General features: G+C 50.3%; 1 protein-coding gene across 2 annotated transcripts; it reads right to left on the reverse strand.

Annotated features, from left to right (window-relative positions):
* Positions 1-8,043: 8,043 nt before the first annotated feature.
* Positions 8,044-14,633, reverse strand: BTF3 (basic transcription factor 3). Of its 2 annotated transcripts, none has more exons than XM_004586162.3 (6): positions 14,477-14,633; positions 13,872-13,940; positions 11,382-11,495; positions 10,817-11,018; positions 9,035-9,091; positions 8,044-8,349 (listed from the first exon to the last, which is right to left on the reverse strand). In XM_004586162.3, the coding sequence occupies exons 2-6, from the start codon at positions 13,938-13,940 to the stop codon at positions 8,303-8,305; spliced, it is 489 nt and encodes a 162-aa protein (XP_004586219.1). In that variant the 5' UTR covers positions 14,477-14,633; the 3' UTR covers positions 8,044-8,302. The 2 variants fall into 2 exon arrangements, with proteins under 2 accessions (XP_004586219.1, XP_004586218.1); XM_004586161.4 differs by having other exon boundaries at positions 14,227-14,594.
* Between the last annotated feature and the right edge of the window lie 8,800 nt (positions 14,634-23,433).

Consider the following 23,433-nt stretch of genomic DNA (forward strand, 5'->3'; position numbering starts at 1 on the left):
TGCTCAACTTGCTGCATCAGTCACGCACTGACTCCGGAGAAGCCAGCCCAGTGTCAATGAGGTGTTCTTTCATTCTGCTGGAGGAGCGCTGTCAACTCAGGTTCCACCAAACTCCAGAAGGCAGTGCCGCAGGCCAGAGGTGAGCATGGCCGTGTGGACCTGAGCTACATCACTCCATCTGGAACATCGATGCTGCATCCGTCGCCACCCTTTGGCTGCAACCCACCTGCCTTTTGGGTCGGCAGGGTGGGAAGCAAAGCTGAAGAGGCAGTCCTGGGGAATGAAAGTGAGTGGGCCCAGACTCACAGGTGGGAGAGGCGCGTGTCAGCGTGGGTGGGGGTGGGCTGGGCCAGGCCAGACTACAGCACCCACTGGCAAATGCAGAGGCGAGGAGGGCCAAGCCAGGCTGGGCCGCAGCACCCAACCAGCACACGTGAGACCTAGGGAGGAGTGGGGAAAGCCAGTAGGGGGAATGTGGAGGGCTCCCCTGCTGGACCACCACTCCCACTGGAGAGTGTGAGCTGGGATGGGGGCAGACAGACCAGGCAGGGCTACAACACCTGTTGGCCTCATGTGAGCTAAATCAGGGGAAAGCCAGGCTGGGCTGACTGTTCTGACTGGTGCAAGCGTAAATCAGAGTGGGTGTGGGTGGGTTGGGCTTTGCCGCAGCAGAGGCTGGCAGAGGCTGGCACTGGGGGCTAATTCTGTTAAGTTCAACTGCAGAACCACCTGCGGAGAGCATGATGGGGGAGTGGGAGTGGCCCAGTAAGGAAAAAGTGGACACCTCCTTGTCAGGTTACCATTCCCACTGGACAGCATGAAAACCGTGACTGGGCAGGGGTGGCTGAAGAGAACGGTAAGTGCCAGCACATGTTTGGGCTGGAGAGTAGGGCTGGTTGGGTTGAACTAGGCTTCAAAGGCCATTGACATGTACGAGAGCTAAATGGGATACAGGACAGACCCGACAAGTCTGCTGTACAAACTGGCAACCAGGGTAGGGGCGGGCCTGGTGGGGATTATGGGGAGTCGCCCCGACTAGGCTGCAGCTCCCACTGGTTTGTGTGAGGGCCAAGTATGAAGTGGGCAGGATCGGGCTGGACTGCCAACACCCATTAGTTCACGTAGAGGACAGGGCTGGAAACAGAACTGACCGAGCAATTGCAAACGACCAGCATGTGCATAAGCTGATTGGGGCGACAGACTGTGTTGGACCCTGTACTGGCAAGTACACACAAGAATCGGGTCTGGGATCATCTCAGATGAAGTTTCTTTGGAGATCCCTCCAACTGAACTGCTGCTCTCAGAACCCCGACCATGAAGGGACTGTCAGCCAGTGGCTTCTGAGTAGGTTTCATCGCGATTGGAACGGCGAGATTGGCAGCAATTTAGAACTGTTGAACTATCAAAACTACTTGAGCAGGACCCTCGGAGCGTGCCTCCCATCGGGGACCTGGGATGGGTGGGAGCTGGGTGGGGCTTCTCCCTTTATCTCTCCCCTTACACCGGACACAGAAAAAAATTATAATATTAATGTAGAAACAATGGTCTTAACCACTTTCCTGTAGCCCTTGACCCTTTGTGCTCTAATCAACTGTGTAACGATGACCAAAATAAAAGAATTTTAAAAATAAATAAACAGAGCTAAGTTAACCTTTCTGGCCCCAAAGCACACCCCAGTGTGCTGCTCCGATAACTTTGCACTGCCCCCTGGTGGACTTTTTGTGTAAGAGCGCTTTCCCATCAACACCATCTGACCTCAGCTAGGGATCAAATAGTCAGGATTTAAGTCCATGCTGTAACATTAACGTAAACCAAGGAACTGGCCCCTAACCTTTGTTTTATTTAAGTCTTTTCTGTGCCCGTGATGTCCAATGCACTCTTTCTCCCTCATTTTAACCTCGCTGAAACCGGGTTGCACGTGGTGGTTCATACACCAACTGTCCACCAGAGGGCAGTCATGGTGCAGTAGCGTGTGAAATCCTCACACCTGCGGGATTCAAACAACCCAAAGCACCTCGGATTTTAAGAAATACAAAACGACTTGCTGGAAGAAAAGCATAACCGGCAGCAGGCTTGGGTTGCTACTTTAATTTGTTATGCGTAATTTGTATGATATATATGGTCTTAATCCTCCTGGACCGCAGCCACCTTCCATTTCCTGCCAGCGTCTCTCATCATTTGATAAACCCATGTTCGCTGCCTGTGCGATTAGGATTGTGCAAAGATTAATTCCTCCCGCACCAATAAGGAAACCTGATGGGTTTTTCTTTTGCTTGCTCATCCTACAATTAATGAGCGCCTTGTTTTCTTGGTTTGCTTGGGTCAGTGCTATCCCTGTGTTTTCCTGGTCCCGTTTGCAGCCGTTCATTTTCCGTCGAGGGAAGTGGACGCCCAGCTCCCCGCTGCTGCGTGCCTCCTGGGAGCGCCTGCTCCTGGACCCGTGCTCTCCTGAGACTCCCCACTCTGCCCTGCGCCGTGGTTCCTCTCCGTGGCCATCCTGGCAGCCTTGCTCTGGGAACACCTCCTCCGTAGGAGAGGAGCGTGCGCAGAGAAAGGGGCGGGGAGAAGTGGCCCCTTCTCAGGCACCCATGGGTCTTCATCCCACACTCCCGAGGCCCCGGGGTTGGCGGGTCCTTCAGTATTGTCATGACGGCACACCTTGTCTTCCAGCTTAGGGCCGTGTGCTGTCATTCCTACCCCTGGCTTGTCTGTCCCCCCTTCCAGGAAGTTCTGGAATATCCCTTCACCCTCTGTGATCTGAAATCCCAAAGCCCTTGGGTTTGGTGGTCACTCCTCACAGTTGAGCTCTCAGGTTGCCCTGGGCCTAATGCGGACCGTTCTTGCAATACAGTCTCCCCCACGGTCTTTTCCCTTTCTTTGTGCTAGCCAGAAGACAGGCTCTGGCTTTATTCTCTCATTTCCTTAAGGTTTTGCTCCTAAATTCCACCTCCTGGCTTGTAAGGCATTTGTCCTGCCATTGGGCCGGTTCTGTCTCAGGCTCTGTGTCTTGGCTCACATAAGCTCTTCCCGTGGGCCCCCCTGTACCCCGACATGGCTGGGTCTCCCCTCCGGGCATGGGGCACAGCAGCATCATCTCCTGCACGTCTCAGACGTGTTCCTAGCTCCCACAGTCCCCACGGTGTCCTGGTGCCCACGGCCTCCTTCTCCCAGGGTTCCCTCCTTCCCTGGTTCCCCCGACACATCAGCCAGTCTCAGGATATCTTGTGCCCCACCCTAGGTAGGCCTGGGGGTTCCCCTGTGGCTGGCGCTGGCAGACAGGCAGGCTCTAGCGGTGCCACTGTGGCATGGCGCAGGAGTCGGATCTGCGCACAAGCCTCTGTGTGCCACCGTGTGCTGACCCCACAGCCTGGGGTGTCCAGTGCCCCGAGCCCAGTGCCTCTCATTTTGTGTTTGCTCCTTTTTTGAGGGTAGAACATATTTGGCTGCCTGGCTGCCCCACTCAGCATCCCGCTGTACCTGCCAGGTGAGCGCTCACTCCACCTGCTTTCAGTCAGTGTTTGCTGTAGTTTACATCACTGAAGATGGGCTTGTGCGGGGCCAGCATGGGAGCAGTCCAAAGGCACAGCGGGGCTGCAACCCCAAGGTCTCGATGGGCAGCTGTGACACCTTCTCCCTTTCCAGCCAGCAGGAGCAAAGGCGGCGCAGAGCCACGCCAGAGGCTGGCAACCTCCCCAAGTCTCTTGAGCTACGGGTTTGGACTCAAGGACTCAGCACTTCTGGCTGTTAATGCCTATTAGGGGAACCAAGGGTTCAACCTCCAGACCAGATGCCGGCGGGAGCGATACAGCTGTTGTTTGCCTTTTGTTTAGCAGCTTACAGTGCACGCTGGACTCTGCCTGTCAGGCCTGCACACCAAGGTTTCTCTGTAGAACATCAGCTTTCTTGGGAGCCGGCTGCTGCTCTCTGCTGCCCTCTTGAGGACAGATGTTGGCCTTGAGCTGGACAGAGTTCTGACAGCCGGGAGGAAGAGCACCTGGGCCATCTTCTGCTGCCTTCTTGGATGAATTAGCATGGAGTTGACTCTCAAGTGGGGCACCAGGACTCAAACTGGCCCCCCCCGGCACAGGAGCAGGAGTTTCTGGTGGTGGCCTAACCTGCTGTGCTGTGACATAATCCCTTCTTCATCACCTACTTGGCAAACACCTGTTTGTGATTACAAACCAAGTGGGGTGTGTCACCTCTGTGTGACAATCACTGGTTCTGGAATGTGCCTGAAGGGCATCATCCTTCTAACCTCAGCCTTGGTAAACAACCAGCCTTAAATAACAAACTTCAGAGGCTGGCACACTGGCGAGGCATACTACTCGTCAACCTGAAGAGCCAGCATCCCAGATGGGCACCGGTTTGCTCCACCTCCCATCCAGCTCCCTGCTTTGGGCTGTGAAAGCAGCAGAGGATGGCTCAGGTCCTTGGACCCCTGCACCCCGTGGGAGTAGGCCAGCAGATCAAAGCACTCCATCTTGCCTTCCTCTGTAACTGCTCTTCAAAAAAACCCACAATCTCTTAAAACAATCACACTTATACCCTTCATTGGGCAATTCTTTCCTTTCAGTAGCTTGTCAATGTGAATATTTGAAGTGGGTGAGTTCTTTAGCTAAGTCAACAAAGCCAGTTTTGCAAGATTTGACAAAGGAAATACTCTTTTGTGTACTACCAAATTCCTTCAGGCGTCTTTGCAAATTTTTCCATAAAGATCAAACATAAGTTTGTTGAAAGCTTTGGCTATCAAAAATGTTTTGTTAAGCCTTGGCAGGTCCTGGGCCCGTCTCCGCCGTTTTTCTCCCAGCCCTGTCGACCACCGACCACCGTTTGATCCCCTTACAGCCTGGCATGGCTGTCATCAGGCTGCCAAAACAGCTGATCCAATTCTAAAACCTGTGGTTGTCCCAGGAATACACACGCTCTATCAGGATGCACCCAGTAGGCCATTTCCTCTATCTTAGGGGCAAACAGAAATGCTTGCAGGGGTTACAGACAATGCTTTAACAAAAAGGTGTACACAGGAGAAATGTTGTTGCTGGCTGCCAACCTTCCAGCTTCCCACTGTGCATTAGACATGCTGGCCCATTTGGGCCCTCCCTGTGTATGTCACTGCCAGCGTGTTGCTCTTCATGCTGTTCGGGTACTCTTCCTGGCTTTTCAAGGTACACAGCCCTTCGCCCAAGCATCCAGGATCTTAAAGAAACATCGCAGTTTTCCCTTTGAGCAGCCTGATACAAGTTTAAGAGCCAAAGAACTTTTTCCAACCCACCTTGACATTTAAAAAAGCTATCATTTTAAAAATAACCCAACCGTCTGGCTTTACCATCCTACGTGTCCATGCTGGAGCCACTCCGGGCTGGCCGGGGCTACGTTCCCCAAGCCTGCTACAAACACGGCATCAAGACTGTACTGATCGCAGTGATGAAAACTCGTTTTGGAAAAGTTGACAAGTGCTATGGGACGTCTTCAGACCTCTCTGAAAAAAAAATCACTAACATACAAAGTCTGTTTACACATACATTCTCCTGGGGACCAGGGTCAGGGAAGTGGGAAGTGGGACTGAAGACCACGAATCCGAGTAATACAGGAAAAAAAAAGGTTCATTGAGATCAAACCCAAGCTTCCGTCAGTTTCTAAGCCTGTTTCCTGTCCTGTGCAACCAGGGTTACTATGGGGATGACACGCGTGTCATTTCAACAAATGAGTAGTCATCCTATGAGTTCTCAAATAAAAATGCCATGTCAGGCTCTTCCTTCTTCAGATCCAGCTGGAACTGGTTCGAGAGCTCATCTTTAGTGAACAGCCAACAACCATGCCCCTCCAGCGGAACCAGCTCCTGCCACGGACAGGGCTGCACGATCTCAGGTAAGTTTCACCTGAAGTTTTCCTCTGTATGGCTGGGTCTTTCGGGGTGGATGGAGCTTAGAGTAATAAGCCATAAGCCCAAGGAACAGAGTGTCTCTATCATGTCACAGCAGCTGTAGGAACTGTCAAGCAAAGGATGAAACAGACCCTATTGTTTAAATGGAGGAGGCCCGAGAAGCCTCCTGGCCCAGTCCCGCCACCACCGCCCGGGCCCATCTGACTTGATCTGAGGAAAGCTGTCGACTCTGTGCCTCACTTCCCAGCCCACGCTGCCGGTGCCAGCTGGCTATTCAGCATCTTTTCCTTGGCAAGGTTCTAATTAGAGGCTGCTCCTGGAGTCAAGTGGGGCCCAACCACAGGCAAACCACACCTATCTTGGGATAAGCCTTTGCAGGCACTCCATTTCCTTGGTTATTTGTTAAGCTTAGCATGACCCAGCCCACTCACTCCTGATGGTTCAGAACTACCCACATCATGATCTGAACACTGAAGAGCCCAGTATGGCTCATAAGCAGGCTGTCCTGAGAGGTGTGGCCCGTCCCCATTGTCCCAGTGTCACACTGGAGCTTTTCAAACAGTGCATTATCCACAAACTTGCCAGACAGGCTGACACCCCAGCGTCTCTTGGGATAAACTGGGAATATTCCCATCACCATACTCGGTGTGTGTGCAGAGCAGGTGTTCAGTACACAGTTAAGCTACTGCACGGAGTGCCTGCATACCTTGAGTGCGCGCCTAGGTTTGAGGCCCAGTTCCCCGCCCACGGGCACCCTGGGAGGCAGCAGGCCACGATGGCCCAAGTCCTAGCTATTGCGGCCACTTGGGAAGCAAACCAGCAGACAAACTGGGAAAATAAAAATCTCTCCAGCAGCACTTGGAAGCTCCACTTCACACCCGCCTTAGGCCAGTTCTAGGAAGAAGTGTGTGCGGTGTGCACACAGCAGAGCCAGCCAGACAACACCCACCTCCTTGTATCTCTGTAAACTGATGGGAATCCTGGCTCACGGCTACTGTAGCAGAAGATAACACAATGTAACAATGTGCAAATACTGTTTACACACAACTTTTTTTTGGCTTAGTTAACTAAATCCTACGCGACCTTTAGGTGTAGTATGGTATTTTCAAAAGGTACCTGCAAACTGCAATGAACATAAATTCTTGGCCTGAAATACAATAATAAGGTTCTGAAAGACACACGACTTCCACTTTTTTTTTTGAAGACTGAATTTCAGGTTTTATCTACAAAATGCAACTACTAGTCCCCTTTTTATAACTGATGATGAGATAAGCTACACATAAGGCACTCAACACATTAATAATAATCATCAAAAAAAGATGATGTCACAGGGCCGGCCAGTGTAGCCGGCGAATCCTCTCGTGTGGGCAGTAGCTGGTGTCCTGGCTGCTCCACTTGTGATCCAGGTCCCTGCCTGTGGCCTAGGAAGCAGTGGAGGACGGCCCAAGACCTTGGGTCCTCGCACCTACAGACCTGGAGGAGGCTCCTGATCAGTTCAGCTCCAGTCACTATGGACATGTGGGGAATGGAGCAGCAGATGGAAGATTGTTTTTTTTTTAAAGATGTATTTATTTTTTTTATTGGAAAAGCAGACTTACAGAGAGAAAGAGGGACAGAGAGAAGGATTTTCCATCTGTTGGTTCACTCCCCAGATGGTTACAACTGCTGGAGCTGAGCCAATCTAAAGCGGGTCTCCCACACGGGTGCAGGATCTGGGCCGTCTTTGACGGCCTTCCCAGGCCACAAGCAGGAAGCTGGAAGGAAAGTGGAGCAGCTGGGATAGTGCCTGCTGCCCATACGGGATCCTGGCACATGCAAGGTGAGGATTTAGTTTACTGAGCCACCGTGCTGGGCCTGACTACTCCTCTACAAACCTTTCAAATAAAAATAAACATGTTAAAACTAGAAATAGATACAGAAAAGGCACCTTGCACAACTAAGAAATACAGCTCTCATGTGCACGTCCACCTATTAACCGACCCTTGGGACCCTGAGAGTTGCAGAGTTTCAAAACAAGACAATCTTACACCACCTTTGTTGCACTAAACTACTACATACACACTTGACACCTTTAATCAGATTCCATGATAAGCTTCCTAAAATTCAACCTCGTGAACAGTGCACAAATGTTTCAATGCAATGAAAAAACTTAAATCACATACTAGGCAAGGAAATTTATTAATCTTTGTTTCAAACTTTATTCCCAGGCTTTTTCAGCTTAATTAGCTGCAAAGAATGAGCTGTATATAAGCAAAAACTGAAAAGAGCTGCACTGTCAAAGGGGCTTGAGCTTAAAAATATTAGAGATCTAGATTGTATCAGATCATAAACAAAACAATTTTAAAAAGCAGTCATAATATAAAACAGCAGCTCCCGGAAGCTTCCTCAGGTTCTACTTTCGTCAGAAACCGACTCCATTCAGTTTGCCTCATTCTTGGAAGCCTCGTCAAAATTCTCCACAAGATCTAGAAAAAGAGGAGAACACACATTCTGAAACTCAAAACACAATCAGTTTATCAGAAAGGAAACCCTTTTATTTTTAGGGAGACTGCCCTCGGGTGCCCAGTGCAATGCTGGCATCTAACCAATCCCAGGGAGGGCAAGCTGTGACGGAACACCGCACCTGAAGGACACACAGTGCCCTCCACCCCGCTGTGAGAATCCCGTGTCCGCGATCCCACGCAGCGAGGGCACCCCACAGGCTTTTTCCGGTTTCTAAGGACACTCAGTGACGCACACAGTAGGACTACTTCTGCCTGCCTTCCAGTACTTTACAAGTGAATTTCCAGCAGACTGTGAGATACAGGCCTCAAGGCTGCTGAAGCAGTTCTATCGCCACTGCTTTTACAGTGGCTACTGCTTAAACACTTTGACAACAGCTGTCTGCTTTCTCACAAACTTACGGGTTTCAGAACAGGAAATGTCAGTGGCGTTCTACAGAGCTGTTTCAAGTGATAATACATCCCAAACTAAACATTTAATAAACCGACTCCTAGTTAAATAACACTATTTGCCCCTCATTCTAAGGGCCATGTCTTTCTACCCCCACACCTTGAATTAATCCCAGCCCAAGATAATTTGTGAGTGCAGATCCTTTATCCTACCCACCTCACTAACGTTTTCTAGGCTAGCCACAGGGAAAGTTCCTACCTGGGACTTCATCGTCATCCTCCTCCCCAGTAGCAAGCGGCGCTTTTCCATCCACAGCTGGGAACAGGGAAATGCAAGTATTACTTATAGATCCACTCATCCAGGTTTTCCACAAACAACAAACAGGACACATGAAATACAAAGTATCATGACAACTTACTTTCACATGTACAAGTGACATTTAGGCATCACGTACAGCATTATCAACACAATCATGTTCTGATGGCTGGAAACAGAAGTACTAGGAACAGCCAGCTAACCAAACTGCACCATGGGGAGAGCAAGTTACACTCTCTTTAAGACTGACTCTGGGAGACCAAAGAGGCAACAAGCATGTGTGGGAAACAAAACGAGCTATCTTCCAGAAGGACCATGCATTTTCCTCCGTCGCACATCAGTACCACCTGAGAGCCCTGAGAAGGCAGGGCTAGGCTGGCACACGCCCCACAGGCAGACTGCACGTGGGTTCAACTGTGCCCGCCAAGGCGCAGCAGAGCCAGGCTCTCGGTTTCAAACGTAAACCACACCGAGGGAATCCACACCAGAGCAACACACACGACTAAACGACAAACCCTACAGACTCAATCCCAACTGGACTCCGCATTCCTTCAAATGTTGAAGCAAGCAAGCCTCGCCATAAAGCAGCCGCCTCGCCTGATGCACACTCAACCAACTTCTGCTTCTAACAAAAGCCGCATCACACGCTAGCAAAAAAACACGAAAATATTGGTAGGCCACGTCCTCAAGTTCATAGATGCAATGCAAATTTTACAGACTTGGTTGAAGAGAGATAATTTACAATGACATATTTTCTTAGCTAAAAAAAAAATTTAAGTCTGCACACTGCTACATGTTCATTGAGTACAGTGAGCAGTAGTGCGACACCTGGCTGGGAGCATGGGGTCCCACAGCGCAGCACTGTGACTCAGTCTGCAGTGACTGGCAGGGCCCGAGGGTCTCCAACACAGAGATGTTTGCTAAGAACACAAATGCTAATAAGGAAAAGAGACACAGAGAGAGGAGACTCCCTCCCTCAGTCAGTTTACTCCTTCCCAATGCCCCAAAGGGCTGGGGACCGAGGGACTTGGTCACCTGAACGGTCACGCTCCAGGCTGCTGGGAACAGGACACGGAGCTGGGAGCTGAGCCCGGGCACTCTGATGTGGGATGCAGGCATCCTAACCACGATGCACCTGCCATGTCAAACCGCTAAGCTCCATCACCTTACTTATTTATATAGCTTTAGTGAACTCTAGGCTAAGTTAACAACAATTCCTCAAACAGGGCCCGGCGGCGTGGCCTAGCGGCTAAAGTCCTCGCCTTGAAAGCCCCGGGATCCCATATGGGCGCCGGTTCTAATCCCGGCAGCTCCACTTCCCATCCAGCTCCCTGCTTGTGGCCTGGGAAAGCAGTTGAGGACGGCCCAATGCATTGGGACACTGCACCCGCGTGGGAGACCCAGAAGAGGTTCCAGGTTCCCGGCATCGGATTGGCGCGCATCGGCCCGTTGCGGCTCACTTGGGGAGTGAATCATCGGACGGAAGATCTTCCTCTCTGTCTCTCCTCCTCTGTGTATATCTGACTGTAATAAAAAATGAATAAATCTTTAAAAAAAAAAAAAATTCCTCAAATTAACATTTCATTCCAGCTAATTAATAAAAGTTTAAGGATTTTAAAGCCTGCTTTTCTAAATCGATTCATCTACACCTATATTAGGCCAGAAAATGGCAGAGTAACGTGCTGCCACAGACTACCCCACCAGTAAAACCACCAGGCAACTCACACTGCTTGGGCAGAGCTTCGGCCAGCCTCCTCAAGCTAGTCAGGCTGTCCGCACCGAGCTGGTTTAAGATGCTGGGGAGCATTTCTGTCAGCTGCTTCGTCTCAGCGTGGCCGGTGATGGTGAATGTGTTTGCTGCCAGAGAAGCCTGAACTTTTGGGTTGTTGAAGTGGATCACTGTTCCTTGGTTTGTAAACATATTCACCTGTGAAGGAGAAAAAATTAGCAATGCCCACCAGTGTCCTTAAAACCAAACATATTTTAGAAAGAGTGAAGCCGACAGTAGCTGGTCCCTGCTCGGGACCCCACCCACAGCTCCCACAGTAATTCCGCACTGGTTCAAAAGCAAAAAACAAAAACCAAGTGAAGCCGCGGGGAGCCTCTGCCTGGAATGGAGCACACAACCCGACAGCTTTCAGATTCACAACCTCCCGTAGTAACAGGAGCAAACACCCCTTAGAAACTTCAGTCTAGTGTAGAACACAAAGTATTCTGTTGGAAACAGTAAATAAATTCTTTAATGAATGAAAACTTTTACCTTTTCTGAGCAAAGCAGGCCGACACTCACCTCTTCAATACCAGAGATATTGTTCACCCCTAATTTTTTTAGGGAGAACTGAAGCTTTTTATCATCGGCGGTCGCTGTTCTATGCACCACCTTCTTCTTTCTGCGAGCAGTTCCCTGAAGTGGGCAGAAAAGGAGAAAACAGCACCCGAGTGTAACACAGCGTGTCTGTGACAGGCGGCTCTCCTCTGCGGAGCAGCGCCCTGTCCACAGGCTTCCACACCGGCAGCAGGGAAGCCAAGGCCGAGAGCGAAGCAGAAATCGGAAAAGGAGAACTGTCTACACATCTCCTAATTTCTCAACTTCCGGCCTCTCTGCTATTCAAGATGCTTCCGAAGTCCTACTTGCTACACAGGCCTCAGGTCCACAAAGACCACCACCTGAGCGGCAATTCAAACGCAGCATCAAATGAGCAGGTACAGTCACGGTAGTGCAGGAAAGAACCACATTAACGTTCCCCAACTTTGACAGCATCCAAGAAGAAAATCTCAAATTCTGGAGCCACGCTCTGCCTGTCTTTCCTGTTCGGTTCTTGATCCTACCACACTCACGGAGACATCCTCAGCCAACAAAACAGGCCACGCAGGCTCCCACCGGAGGGCTCTCGGGCTCCCACAGAGGGCTCCCAGGCCTCAGGTGGCCGGCCCAGGTCAGAGGCCCAGAGCCGAGCCTCCTCCCTCACTGCAGGTCTCTGCTGGCCTTCCTCAGGCAGCCAGCAGAGCGACGACTCCCACACTCGCCCTTCTCTAGCCTAGCATTTATTATTGTAAGAGACAAGTGCATTCTACCAAGCCTCTCACGAAAATGCAAGCCCCCTGAAAGCTTCCAGGATCTGGCTCCAGGAAGGCGGCCTAGGACTGCCACAACCACCTCACTGCTTCCCAGGCGCCCCCACAATTCCTCCTTACCCTTCCAAAGTCTGCTCCAGCTGCTCCTCTCCCAAAGCCAACCATGCCCATCTCTGCACTCTGTTTCTGTTGCACCAGGCATACATTACAGTGTGAAACCAGGTTTTTTTGAAGAGATTTCTGCCACGGGTACCAGGCTTACAGGCCACCATGGGGGCTTTTTAGCTGAAGAAAAGACCGCTGCATAAAAACATTCATGCTGGCTACCAACCCCCTCCCAAACTTCTAAGTGTAAAAGTCACCTTAAAGTGCTCATGCAGATACCTGATGTCCTACAATCTGATTATACTCTCTAACAGGCTGTTGTAACATATTCACCCACAAACACTTGCGGTACTAAGGCAAAAGTAATCTACCTAATTTCACAATCAATGCAAGTAAATTCCTGATATAGAAAACACTTACTACAATTTCTACAGAAATATCTTTCTGATTTAGCAAGTATTAAGACATTAGGATACCAAGAAAGTTTAATCCCACAACAACCTTCAACACCCTTCTAAACCACGGCTTTCATTAGCGCTAGGGACTTCCCTCAAGAGTTACAGCCCAGTAAGGGGAGAACAAAAGAACAGTGGTTTAAACACTACATGCGGGAGCACCCGACACAGAACAGCACCGGTTGTTCTGGCCCTTGAGGGCGACAGCAGTGTTAAGTGTTTCCAAAGCAGGAACAGCTAGTCCTCGCTGTGGCCGTGCTAACCCAGCAGCCAGGAGGGGAAGGACAACACAGGAGCCCTCGGCTGGCTGCAACCAGTCCTGCAAAAGCTGCCCCTTATTCGTTAAGTACAACTGCGCCATCTCCCGACAGACTTCAGAGTGGAACGTGAAAGTAAATGCTTCAAGCTGGGAACGCTCCTAGGGAAGGAACCATAGTGCAGACTCTTACAAGCTCCATCAAGCAGTGGCAGGCTCGCTGTTACACACCAGGAATGTGCTAACAATACGAAACACAACTAGACACCAGCTCAAGAGAACTTCTGAGGGAAGCAAGTGACTCCTGAAAACACTAACTGCTGAGCTCCACAGAAATTCTCTCGAAAAAGATCAACACCCACCAGGGGGAAAAACAATCACTAAAAAAACAAAAACCCAAAAAAACAAACCTAGAGTGGGGGATCTCTCCTGCGGATGCCAAACCATGCCAAATAGCACGGTAAGTCAAAGAACGTTACAGAAAGGTCTCGATTTACGAGGCACACAGACTTGCCACTTTCGGATAGAACAGGAAAAGCCGCCAGCACACCCATTAAGTTTAGGCTTAAGAAGAAAATTAAAGCACTGGCTTCCTACAGCTCAAAGTTCCGATGACAACAATCTAACTGAAATGACACTAGGAAGCATTTTGTTCGGCTTTATACATTGTAACATCGGAGGCATAGCTACATAAAAGCAAACTTTTTTAAGTGTTCACTTCTCATCCCCTTTAAACGAGACTGATTTTAGGAATCTATTTCCAACCCCTGTCTCTCTTCCCCTGGATTTGCAAAGCCCTTAGCAATTTGGGAAGTCCACGAACCAACGACTCCCACCCTTTCCCCTCTCCCCCCCCCCAAAAAAAAACCGCAAAAGCAACTCAACTTACTTTCCCACCAATGCGCACTTGCGCCTGCAACTTGGCGAGTTTTTCCTGGTTCATGATGGTTTCTTTCATCTAGAAATAAAAGGCGGGGTGGGGGAATGGGGCGGGGGGGACGAAGGACATCTTGAGCAAAAGGCAAGGTCCGGTTCTCGCTCGCGCTCCTCGCCCGTTCTGCCCACGGGACCCCCTCCTCCTCCTCCTCCTCCTCCCGCCCCCACGCCGAGCTCCGGATCTCGGGGGACCCAGGGAGCACCCCCGGGAGCCGCCTGGGGCTGCACCCCACGCCCCGGCTCCCCCATCCCCGTCCAGCCCACCCCACCCCGCGGCCCCGGCCACTCCTCCGCAGGCCTCGCGGTACCTGAGGCTCCTGTCCTCGGGTTCCGCCGCGAGGTGGAGGAAGAGACGGCGTCGCCTCGCCCCCGGGGCCGCCGCCCCTGGCTCGACCTCGCCCCCGGGACTCGGCCTGAGCGGGGGCGCCCGTCCGTCGCATCGCCCTGTCCCTCTCCTCCCTGTTTGGCTCCTGCCGGGAACTTCCCGCCCCCGATCCCGTCCTTTCCTCCCACGCCGCTGGCGTCTACAGCCTTTTTTTTTTTTTTTTTTTTTGGTACCTTGTCCGAGCGGAAATGGGGCCGCGCGGGGGACTAGGGTTGGCGCTCAGGGGGTCTCGGGCGGACCAGCTGAGATTAAGCGCACACACGCGGGGACGCAAGATGGCAGCTAGAGGGAGGCCGGAGGTGACGCACCGCCACTTCCTCCCGAAGCCAGGAAGCGGGCCTGGCTGCGCCTGCGCGGTGCAGGGGCTGGCTCAGGCCACCACCCATCCCCTCTGGGCCTGTGATGGGGGCGGCCTCGGTGATGGAGGCGGTCGGGCGGTGTGCGGACGGACGGACGGGCCGGGGCCGCCGGGAGAGCGTCCGGAGGCCGCCGGGAGAGCCTGGGCGCGGCCCGTGAGAGGCCCGGAGCGCGGCTCTCTGGTTTCTTCTAGAAGTCAACGCCATCTCCCTCGGGCCGGGACGCAGGCCCTGCTCGCCGGTCCCAGCAACACCTGGGGATCCCGGCGTGGCGAGGCCCGGCCTGGGGAACCGCAGACGGTCCTCAGCCGGCGGGAAGGTGACCGTTCATAGCTGGTTGATTGGATCAGAGAGAAGCAGCTGTGGCCTGATCCGCGCGAGCCCAGAGCCGTAGCTGGCGAGAATGCTATAAAAGAGCCAAGGAAGCGCCTGTGGAGGATGGAGGCCCCTCTGCCGTGAACAGTTTTGTTGAGGAACTTGTTGGAAAGGCCCGCTCCCACCCACCAGTTCGCCCCCCAGGTGCCCACTCGATCCAGGTCACCTCCCGTGGGTGCCAGGAGGGCGATCACTTGAGCTATCGCAGGGTCACATCAACAGGAAGCTGGAGTGGGGTTCCGAACCCTGGTACTCCCAGGTGGGACTGGGTGTCTGTTAGGAACCTACCAGCTCCCCGAAAGCTTTTTGGATGCTGTCTCTTCCAGAATACTACCCAGAGGACAGCTATGCTGTTTTGTTTTTTTTTTTAACAGTTATTTTCTCAAAATACAATGTTGCTTCTGTTATGAATTCAGGTCAGTGTAATACAAAGAAGTACTGTCAGGCTACCTGTGTCACAATGCTGAGAAAGGTCAAAATAACTCAATCCTAGTCAAGCGATGGAGATGACAGAACACACACAGACACTCCCTGTTTGGAAGCAAGGAGCGTACACCTTTGTTCAAGGCATGGTGGAGGCATTTGGCACTTCGGTGATGTTTTCTGAGCTTTCATATTAATAAGATTCCACAGAGGCAACCTGCCTCAGGAACTGTTGTCAAGTTATTTGTTTTCCCTTGGTCCCAACTTCTGTTTCGTGTTCTTTTCTAATTTTTAAAAAAAGGTTTATGTATTTTTATTGGAAAGTCATATAGAGAGAGGAGGACAGACAGGAATAGTTCCCAGCAGATGATTTACTCCCCAAGTGGCCACAACAGCCAGAGCTGAGCCGATCTGAAGTCAGGAGCCAGGAGTTTCTGGGTCTCCCACGCGGGTGCAGGGTCCCAAGGCTTTGGGCCGTCCTCAACTGCTTTCCCAGGCCACAAGCAGGGAGCTGGATGGGAAGCAGGGCCATTGGGTATATAGAACCGGTCCCCATATGGTATCCTGGTGCATTCAAGGCGAGGACCTTAGCTGCTAGGCCACCGCACCAGGCCCTCTGCTTGTTTTGAGTGGTCAGGAAATTCTGGTTGTGCTAGTATTTACGTACTAGTCTTGTCAAAGGAATCTTTCTTTGTTTTTAATTCAGAATGCTGTTGCTGGGTCCCCGTCTTAGGGATGCCGAAAGAGGAACTGGTGCTGCCAGTTCCCTTGTGCAGCACGCTGTGCTCAGTGGAGCTGCTTGGCTGCCGTGTGGTGCAGCTGAGTGTGAGCAAGCTGAGACCCACTTCCTGAGCACACCCAGTGATCCCTGTCCCTGGAGAAGGCAGGCCAGCGAGACCTGCCTGCCCTCCTCCATTTAACCAGAGTCCCACAGTTGTTTTCATCAGATGGGCTTGAGTCCAAAATATTCACTTTAGTCTCTGCTAATTTTTTTTTTCTCTCTCTGATTTAAAAATTCTATATATTTAAAAGGGAGAGAAACAGAATTCTTATCCACTGGTTCATTCCCCCCATATGTGCCCACATCAGCAGAAACTGGCCCAGACCAAAGCGAGAACTAGGAACTCCAAACTGGTTCTCCCCTCCTGTAAGGCTGTCAGAGATCCAAATCCTTGCCCCTCCGGGCTCTGCTGGGCTCTGCTCTCCTGGATGCAGCTGCAGAGGAAGCTGGCATTGGGAAAGGAGCTGGGGCACACGGCCTGGCCCTCCAGGCTGGGCCACAGGCAGCCCACACACTGCTTTCACCACTGCCCAGTGCTTGTGTCTGTAACGAATTTTAAAAAGCTGGCGAGCCCCATTGTGACTCACAAGAGGTTTGGAGAAGTCAGAATGGATGCTGCAATGCTTTTAGTGGCTTCAGGATCTGACCCTTGTCTAGTTGCCAAAATGGACTACTTAAAAAAAATTTTTTTTATTTGAAAGGCAGAGTTATAGAGAGAAGGAGAGATACATATTCCACCTGCTTGTTCATTCCCCAAATGACTGCAAGGGTCAGAGCTGGGCCAGTCTGAAGACAGGAGCCAGGAGCCAGGGAACACTACCCGCATGGGTACAGGGGCCCAAGGACTGGGTCTGTCTCCTGTTCCCTTCCCAGGCGACAAGCAGGGGGATGGATCAGAAGTGTAGCAGCCGGGACATGAATCAGCACCTACCTGGCATCTGGGGCCACAGGCGGAAGATTAGCTGGCTGTGCCACCAAATCACTCCTAATGAACTATAGTTTTTTAAGGCTTCTATACCTCTTTTTAGCACCCCCAACTTTTGTCAAGGAAATACCTGTGCCACTCATATCTGTTTGGATGTCTCAGGATGTCCTGCTCTGATACCCTCCACTCCGTTAAGTCACATACCCCAGCTAATGCTTTTTTTTTTTTTTAACTTATTTAACTTGAAAACTAGACCGAGAAGGAGAGCACATGAACTTGCTCCTGTCTGCTGATTCACTCCCCCAGTTTGTGCATCAGCCATGGCTGGGCAAGGGCAAGGCCAAGAGCTTTGAACTCATAATAGGTCTTTGGTGCGGGTGGCAGGGGTCCAAGCTCTCAAGCCAGAACCTGTGCTGCCCTGGGTATGCAGTAATAGGGATCTAGAGTCCGAAATGGAGGCATCACCTGAATGCAGGTGCTCCCAGAAGGTGCACAAGGTGACCCGAGTGGCAGCTAAGCCACTGTGCTAAGCACCCACCCCCAGGTATTTTTCCTGTGGTATTTTTATTACATGCAGAACAAGCGATTATTTTATTAATAGAGAATGGAACTAGGAGCCTGAGTAACAGTTTGTCCCGAAGGTAACATTGAATAGTGACTTTTTTTTTTTTAAGATTTATCTGTTTGTAAAGCAGAACTGTCTTTTGGTTCACTCCACAAATACTTGCAACATTGGACCAAGCCATTAGCCAGGGGCCCGGAACCATCTGCCATGTGGCTGGCCCAAACACTGGCACTGTCGTTGCTGCCTTCGGTAAGCAGATGAGCAGCAATGCTTGATCAGAAGCCGAGCAGCTGGGAGTCAAAACAACTCTCAGATACAGCCTGTGGGTGTGCCAAGTCGCGGCTTAATTTGCTGTGCCATAACACCTACCTCAGCCTGCTTGTGCCTTGATCCATCGAGCCTCACAGGTTTCTTTCTTTCATTTTTTTTTAATTTTGTATTTTTTAATTTTTAATTTTTTTTTTGTTTTATCCTCATAGATTTCTTTGAGCCATCTGCTGCTGCCTTCCCAGGAGCACGTGCAGGAAGCTAGAGTGGAAGCAAAGTAGTCACGACTCTGATAGGAGAGGCCGACATTGCAAGCTGTGATCCAACCTACTGTGCCACAACATTAGTCCTAAAGTTTATTTATTAAAGGGAATTTATTGTAAATATATTGGCGGGACTGGTGCGTGGTGTGCCGATGCTGGAATCTCATGTGAGCGGTGGTTCATGTTTGGCCACTCCAATCCCAAACCAGCTGTCTGCTAATGCACTTGGGAAAGCAACAAAAGATGTCCCAAGTGTTTGGGCCCCTGCACCCATGTGGAAGATTCTGGTTCCTGACTTAGACTGGCCAGCCCTAGCCATTACAGCCGTCTGTGGAGTGACCCAGCAGATGGAAGATCTCTCTTTGTGTTTTTCATTCGCTGTCAAACAGACTTTTTTTTTTTCAAGAGTATTGGTTACTCTTGGGGAACGCTGTAATTGGAAGGGGTCGTGAGAAACATGACTGGGGTGAAAGGGCTGACTCTTGATTCCTATACTCTATGTGGCTTTCTGTATTTGCTGTATTGCACAATTAAAGTTTATTTTTAAAAAGTTTAATTTCAGGACCCAGCGGCGTGGCCTAGCGGCTAAAGTCCTCGCCTTGAACGCGCCGGAATTCCATATGGGCGCCGGTTCTAATCCCGGTGGCTCTGCTTCCCATCCAGCTCCCTGCTTGTGGCCTGGGAAAGCAGTCGAGGATGGCCCAAAGCTTTGGGACCCTGCACCCGCGTGGGAGACCCGGAAGAGGTTCCTGGTTCCCAGCTTCGGATCGGCACAGAACCAGCTGTTGCGCTCACTTTGGGAGTGAATCATCGGATGGAAGATCTTCCTCTCTGTCTCTCCTCCTCTCTGTATATGTGACTTTGTAATAAAAATAAATAAATCTTTAAAAAAAGTTTAATTTGAAAGAGTTACTGAGAGAGACAGAGATCTCCCATCTACTGATTCATTCCCCAGATGGTCAAAACAACTGGAGCTGAGCCAATCTGAAGCCAGGAAACAGGAGCCAGAAGCTTCATCCTGGTCTCCCACCTGGGTTCAGAGGCCCAAAGACCTGGGCTATTCTGCTGCTTCTCAGGCCATCGGCACAGAGCTGGACGGGAAGTACAGCAGCCAGGAATCGAACCAGCACTCATACAGGGTGCCGGCGCCACAGGCAGAGGCTCAATTTGCTGTGCCATGGTGCTGGCACCACAATAAAAGTTCCTTGAAAGGCACACAGACCATGACAAACGACAGAGATTTGTATGTATTTAACATTCTATTTCTCCACTAGAGCAGCTACCATCATGGGAAAGGGCAGTGGGAATGAGAATCAGATGAGTCTAGATGGTCTTACCAGGACTGAACATGGCAGTATGGACAATGTGCGAGTAATGGCTGGGCTGTGCCGAGCCTTGAATGTAAACTGGGTAAAGTGCTTTAAAGTAACTCATGGATCGTGGGAGGCAGACACCATGACTCGCATTTTACAGAACAGAGAACTGAGGCATAGAGAAGCCACATCATGTAAGAAAGCATGGGCCCAGGTGGCCTGTGCCACAGCGTGTACCCATAACCCTTCCCCTGTGCTGCTGACCGCTGGGAGCAGGATTCTCTCAGCCCTGCCCTCTGCCCCTGGGCTTATGAACCATGTCTACCTATATGGCTAACAGGCACCTCAAATACACCCCATCTGGGTCAGAAGAATATTCACCATCGGCAGCTAAATCTCAAAGCACTTCAGTGTCAGCTTTTTCTTCCTGTAACCTCCCACATAAAACCAATCAGCAAAAGTATCCCAAGTTTGACTGGTTACCATGTTTGCTGTTTCAGGCTAGCCCAGGCCATCAGTACCCAGCATCCGGGCTGCTGTGACAGCCTCCCAACTTCCCTCTCCTTCTCCATGCTGCCCCCTGTGGTTCCTGCTCCATATGACAGTTTCTTTAAAAAAGCAAACTAGGGGCTGGTGTTGGGGGCCTAACAGTAAAGCTGTGGCCTGCAGTGTGGGCATACCATGTATGTGCTAGTTTAAGTTCTGGCTCCCCCATTTCTGATTCAGTTCTCTGCTAATGTGCCTGGGGAAGCAGCGGAAGATGGTCCAAGGGCTTGGGCCCCTGCATTCATGTGGCCCATCTGGAAGAAGCTCTTGGTGTCAGACCAGCCCAGTGCCAGCCATTGTGGTCATTTGTAGAGTAAACCAACAGACGGAAGAATGCTCTCGCTCTGTGTCTCTCCTTCTCTCTCTGTCACTTTGCTTTTCAAATAAATAGTGCCTTATTTTTTTAAAAAATAGCAAAATCAATTTTAGAATAAAATCTAGACTCCTAACCATCACCAGCACCTTTCCTCTGGCCAATAAGCACCCTACACCTTTGATCTGTACAGAACACATAAATAACAAAACAACATTCCTTGATTCTTTTTTTTTTTTTTGAGAAATATGAGAATCAAAATATAGGGAGTATTAGAGCTCTCAGTGTGGGGGAAGTATTTAGTGCCAACTAATGTTTTGGCTGGCTTTTACCAACAGCTTCCTTCCTGTAAGCAGAGGTGACAGCCATCAAAGGCACTGTGGAACTGTAACATCTACAGGAGCAAGGACCTGCCTCGGGACTCAGCTTCCACCTGGCACTCACCCAGTGACTCTCTGGGCCTGGACCGGAAGCTCCACTGCCAGCTTTGCTGGGTCTCCAACCAGCTGACCCTGGAAGTTCTGGACCTCCAAGCATAAACTTCTCTCTTATCTTACAATCACTGTCTTTTTTTTCTGCCAAAGATCATTTGGAAAATTTATAATATTCATGGGCTGTACAAAATTCTCAACTTAAAAGTTAGCCTTGCAATTAAAAAAAAAGTTAGCCTACCATAGTTTTATTGCATTTTTCTATTTCCTTACTTAAACATTTAAAAAATATTTATTTACTTATTTGAAAAACTCTTATATATTTAAAGAGAGAGGGAGAAACAGAAAAGAGAAATCTTTTATTTGCTGGATTATTTGCCAAAGGACTGCAATGGCCTAGGCTGTACCAGCTCAAAGCCAGGAACTTGGAACTCTATTCAGGTTTCCTAGGTGGCCAAGTATTTGGGCTATCTGCTGCTGCTTTCCCAGGGGTAAATTAACAGGGAGCTTTTGGGCTATCTGCCGCTGCTTTCCCAGGGGTAAATTAACAGGGAGCTGTGTTAAAAGTAGGACAGCCAGGACCCAAACCAATGCCCGTATGGGATGCCAGTGTTGCAGATGCCGTCTTTGGCATTGCAGCATAGACCTGTTTCCAGGAGCCCCATTCCTGAAAGAACACACACCGGGGATGACTCCCCTGGGAGCTGAAAGGCTGCCAGGGAAGAAAAGCCGCATCTCAGCAGCTGCCGTAGACTCCCCAGGCGGCCTCACCCGGCAGGACAGGTCCAGGAGAGCGCTCATTGGTGTCGTCTTGCCTTGCGGTACACGGTGAGAGACTTGTCCCTTGGTATTTTGATCAGGCACCGGGGAACAGGGATGAACTTTCACTAGAAAGTCCACCAAGTGTTTGAGAAGGCTGGAGGAGTGTTTCCCACAGCCTGGGGCCTCACTCCCAGCCAGGTCAGTTGTGACATAATGGTACATTCGTTCTCGTTTTAATTTGTTTTCTGACTTTGTTTTACAAGAAGTCTTCGGGGTCTAGCACATTGGCTGACATTTGCCTAGGCATTATCAAACAATGCTTATCTTCACTCACTTCCTGGCAATGGAAATGTACTATTTCTACTAACAACCAAAAGTTTCCTTTCAAAAGCACTTATTAAAAAAAAAAAAAATTCTGGGGGCTGGCACAATAGCTCAGTAGGCTAATCCTCTGCCTACAAGTGCCAGCATTCCATATAGGCACCAGTTCACGTCCCAATTGTTCAACTTCCATTCTAGTTCTCTGCTTGTGGCTTGGGAAAGTGGTGGAGGATGACCCAAAGTCTTGGGAACCCTGCATTCACTGGTTCACTCCCTGAATGCCTGAAGCAGCCAAGGCTATGCCAGGCAGAAGCCAGGAGTTCTCATTCTGAGGTCCCCAGGTGGCTGGCAGGGATTGACATCCTGGAGCCACCCCTGCTGCCTTGCATTAGCAGGGAGCAGGTCAGCAACTGAACTGTGGTGCCCAAATGTGGGATTCGCATGTCCCAAATGGTGTGCTAACTATGGCCCCAAATGCTCATCCCAGACATCACCTACTTGCATCATTAAAATTAATCTATTTTTAAAAAAAACTCTAGGTACATGCTATGATTCACTTGGTACTTCTGTATGCCAAAAACTGTGAAGATGGCGTAAGAATGATTGATTTTTTTAAAGCCTTAGATGTACAGAAGTGGCCAGAAATGAGACTATGAAGACACAGAAACAGATGTGCGAAGCATTTGAACTACAAAGTGAGTGGGAGGGTCCTAAGAGGGCTAAACAAGAAGGGATTAACCTTGGAAAGGATCGCAAAAGATGCTGCCAGGATGAGGTGCAGGAGCAGCATTGCGTCAGCCACTTGGAGTGTTGGTATCCTCTTTTGGAGTGCAGGTTCAAGTCCCTGCTGCTCCACTTCCCACGCAGCTCCCTGCTAATGCGCCTAGGAAATCAGCAGAAGATGGTCCACACGCTTAGGCACCTGCTACCTACATGGGAGACCTGGAGAAGCTCCAGACTCTTGGCTTCTGCTTGACCCAGCTCCAGCCGTTACAGCCATCTGCCGTGAGCCAGCAGAAGGAAGATCTCTCTCTGCCTCTCCCTCTCTGCAATTTTACCTTTCAAATAAAGAAACAAAAGTAAAAAAAAAATGGATGTAGGTGATGAGAGGATAGGACAAGTAACAGCAAAAAATAAATGCTTGCTGCTAGGAACACCGGTGGGGACAGATCTCAGACTTCAGGTGCTGTGAGCAACCACCAGGGGGAGCTGTCATGTTCTGCCTGGCTACAGCTCTGAACCAGCTCTGAACCAGAAGAGAATGGACCTTAGAGGCTTGTTTTATTTTTCTTTATTTATTTATGTTTATTTTGAATGCTTTATACCAAGGGAGACTCTGGCTCATGGTTGTGATCTTAGTGGCACATCCTCAGGGTACCAAGAAGACGGCCAGGACAAACAGTGAGCCACCCGGATGTGACTGCAGTATGCAGGCAACGGTGAGTGGGATTTTATTACACTCCATGTAGCAGTTTTGAAGCACATTGTG

The sequence above is a fragment of the Ochotona princeps genome, chromosome 28, assembly GCF_030435755.1.
Source record: "Ochotona princeps isolate mOchPri1 chromosome 28, mOchPri1.hap1, whole genome shotgun sequence".
Lineage (NCBI taxonomy): Eukaryota > Metazoa > Chordata > Mammalia > Lagomorpha > Ochotonidae > Ochotona > Ochotona princeps.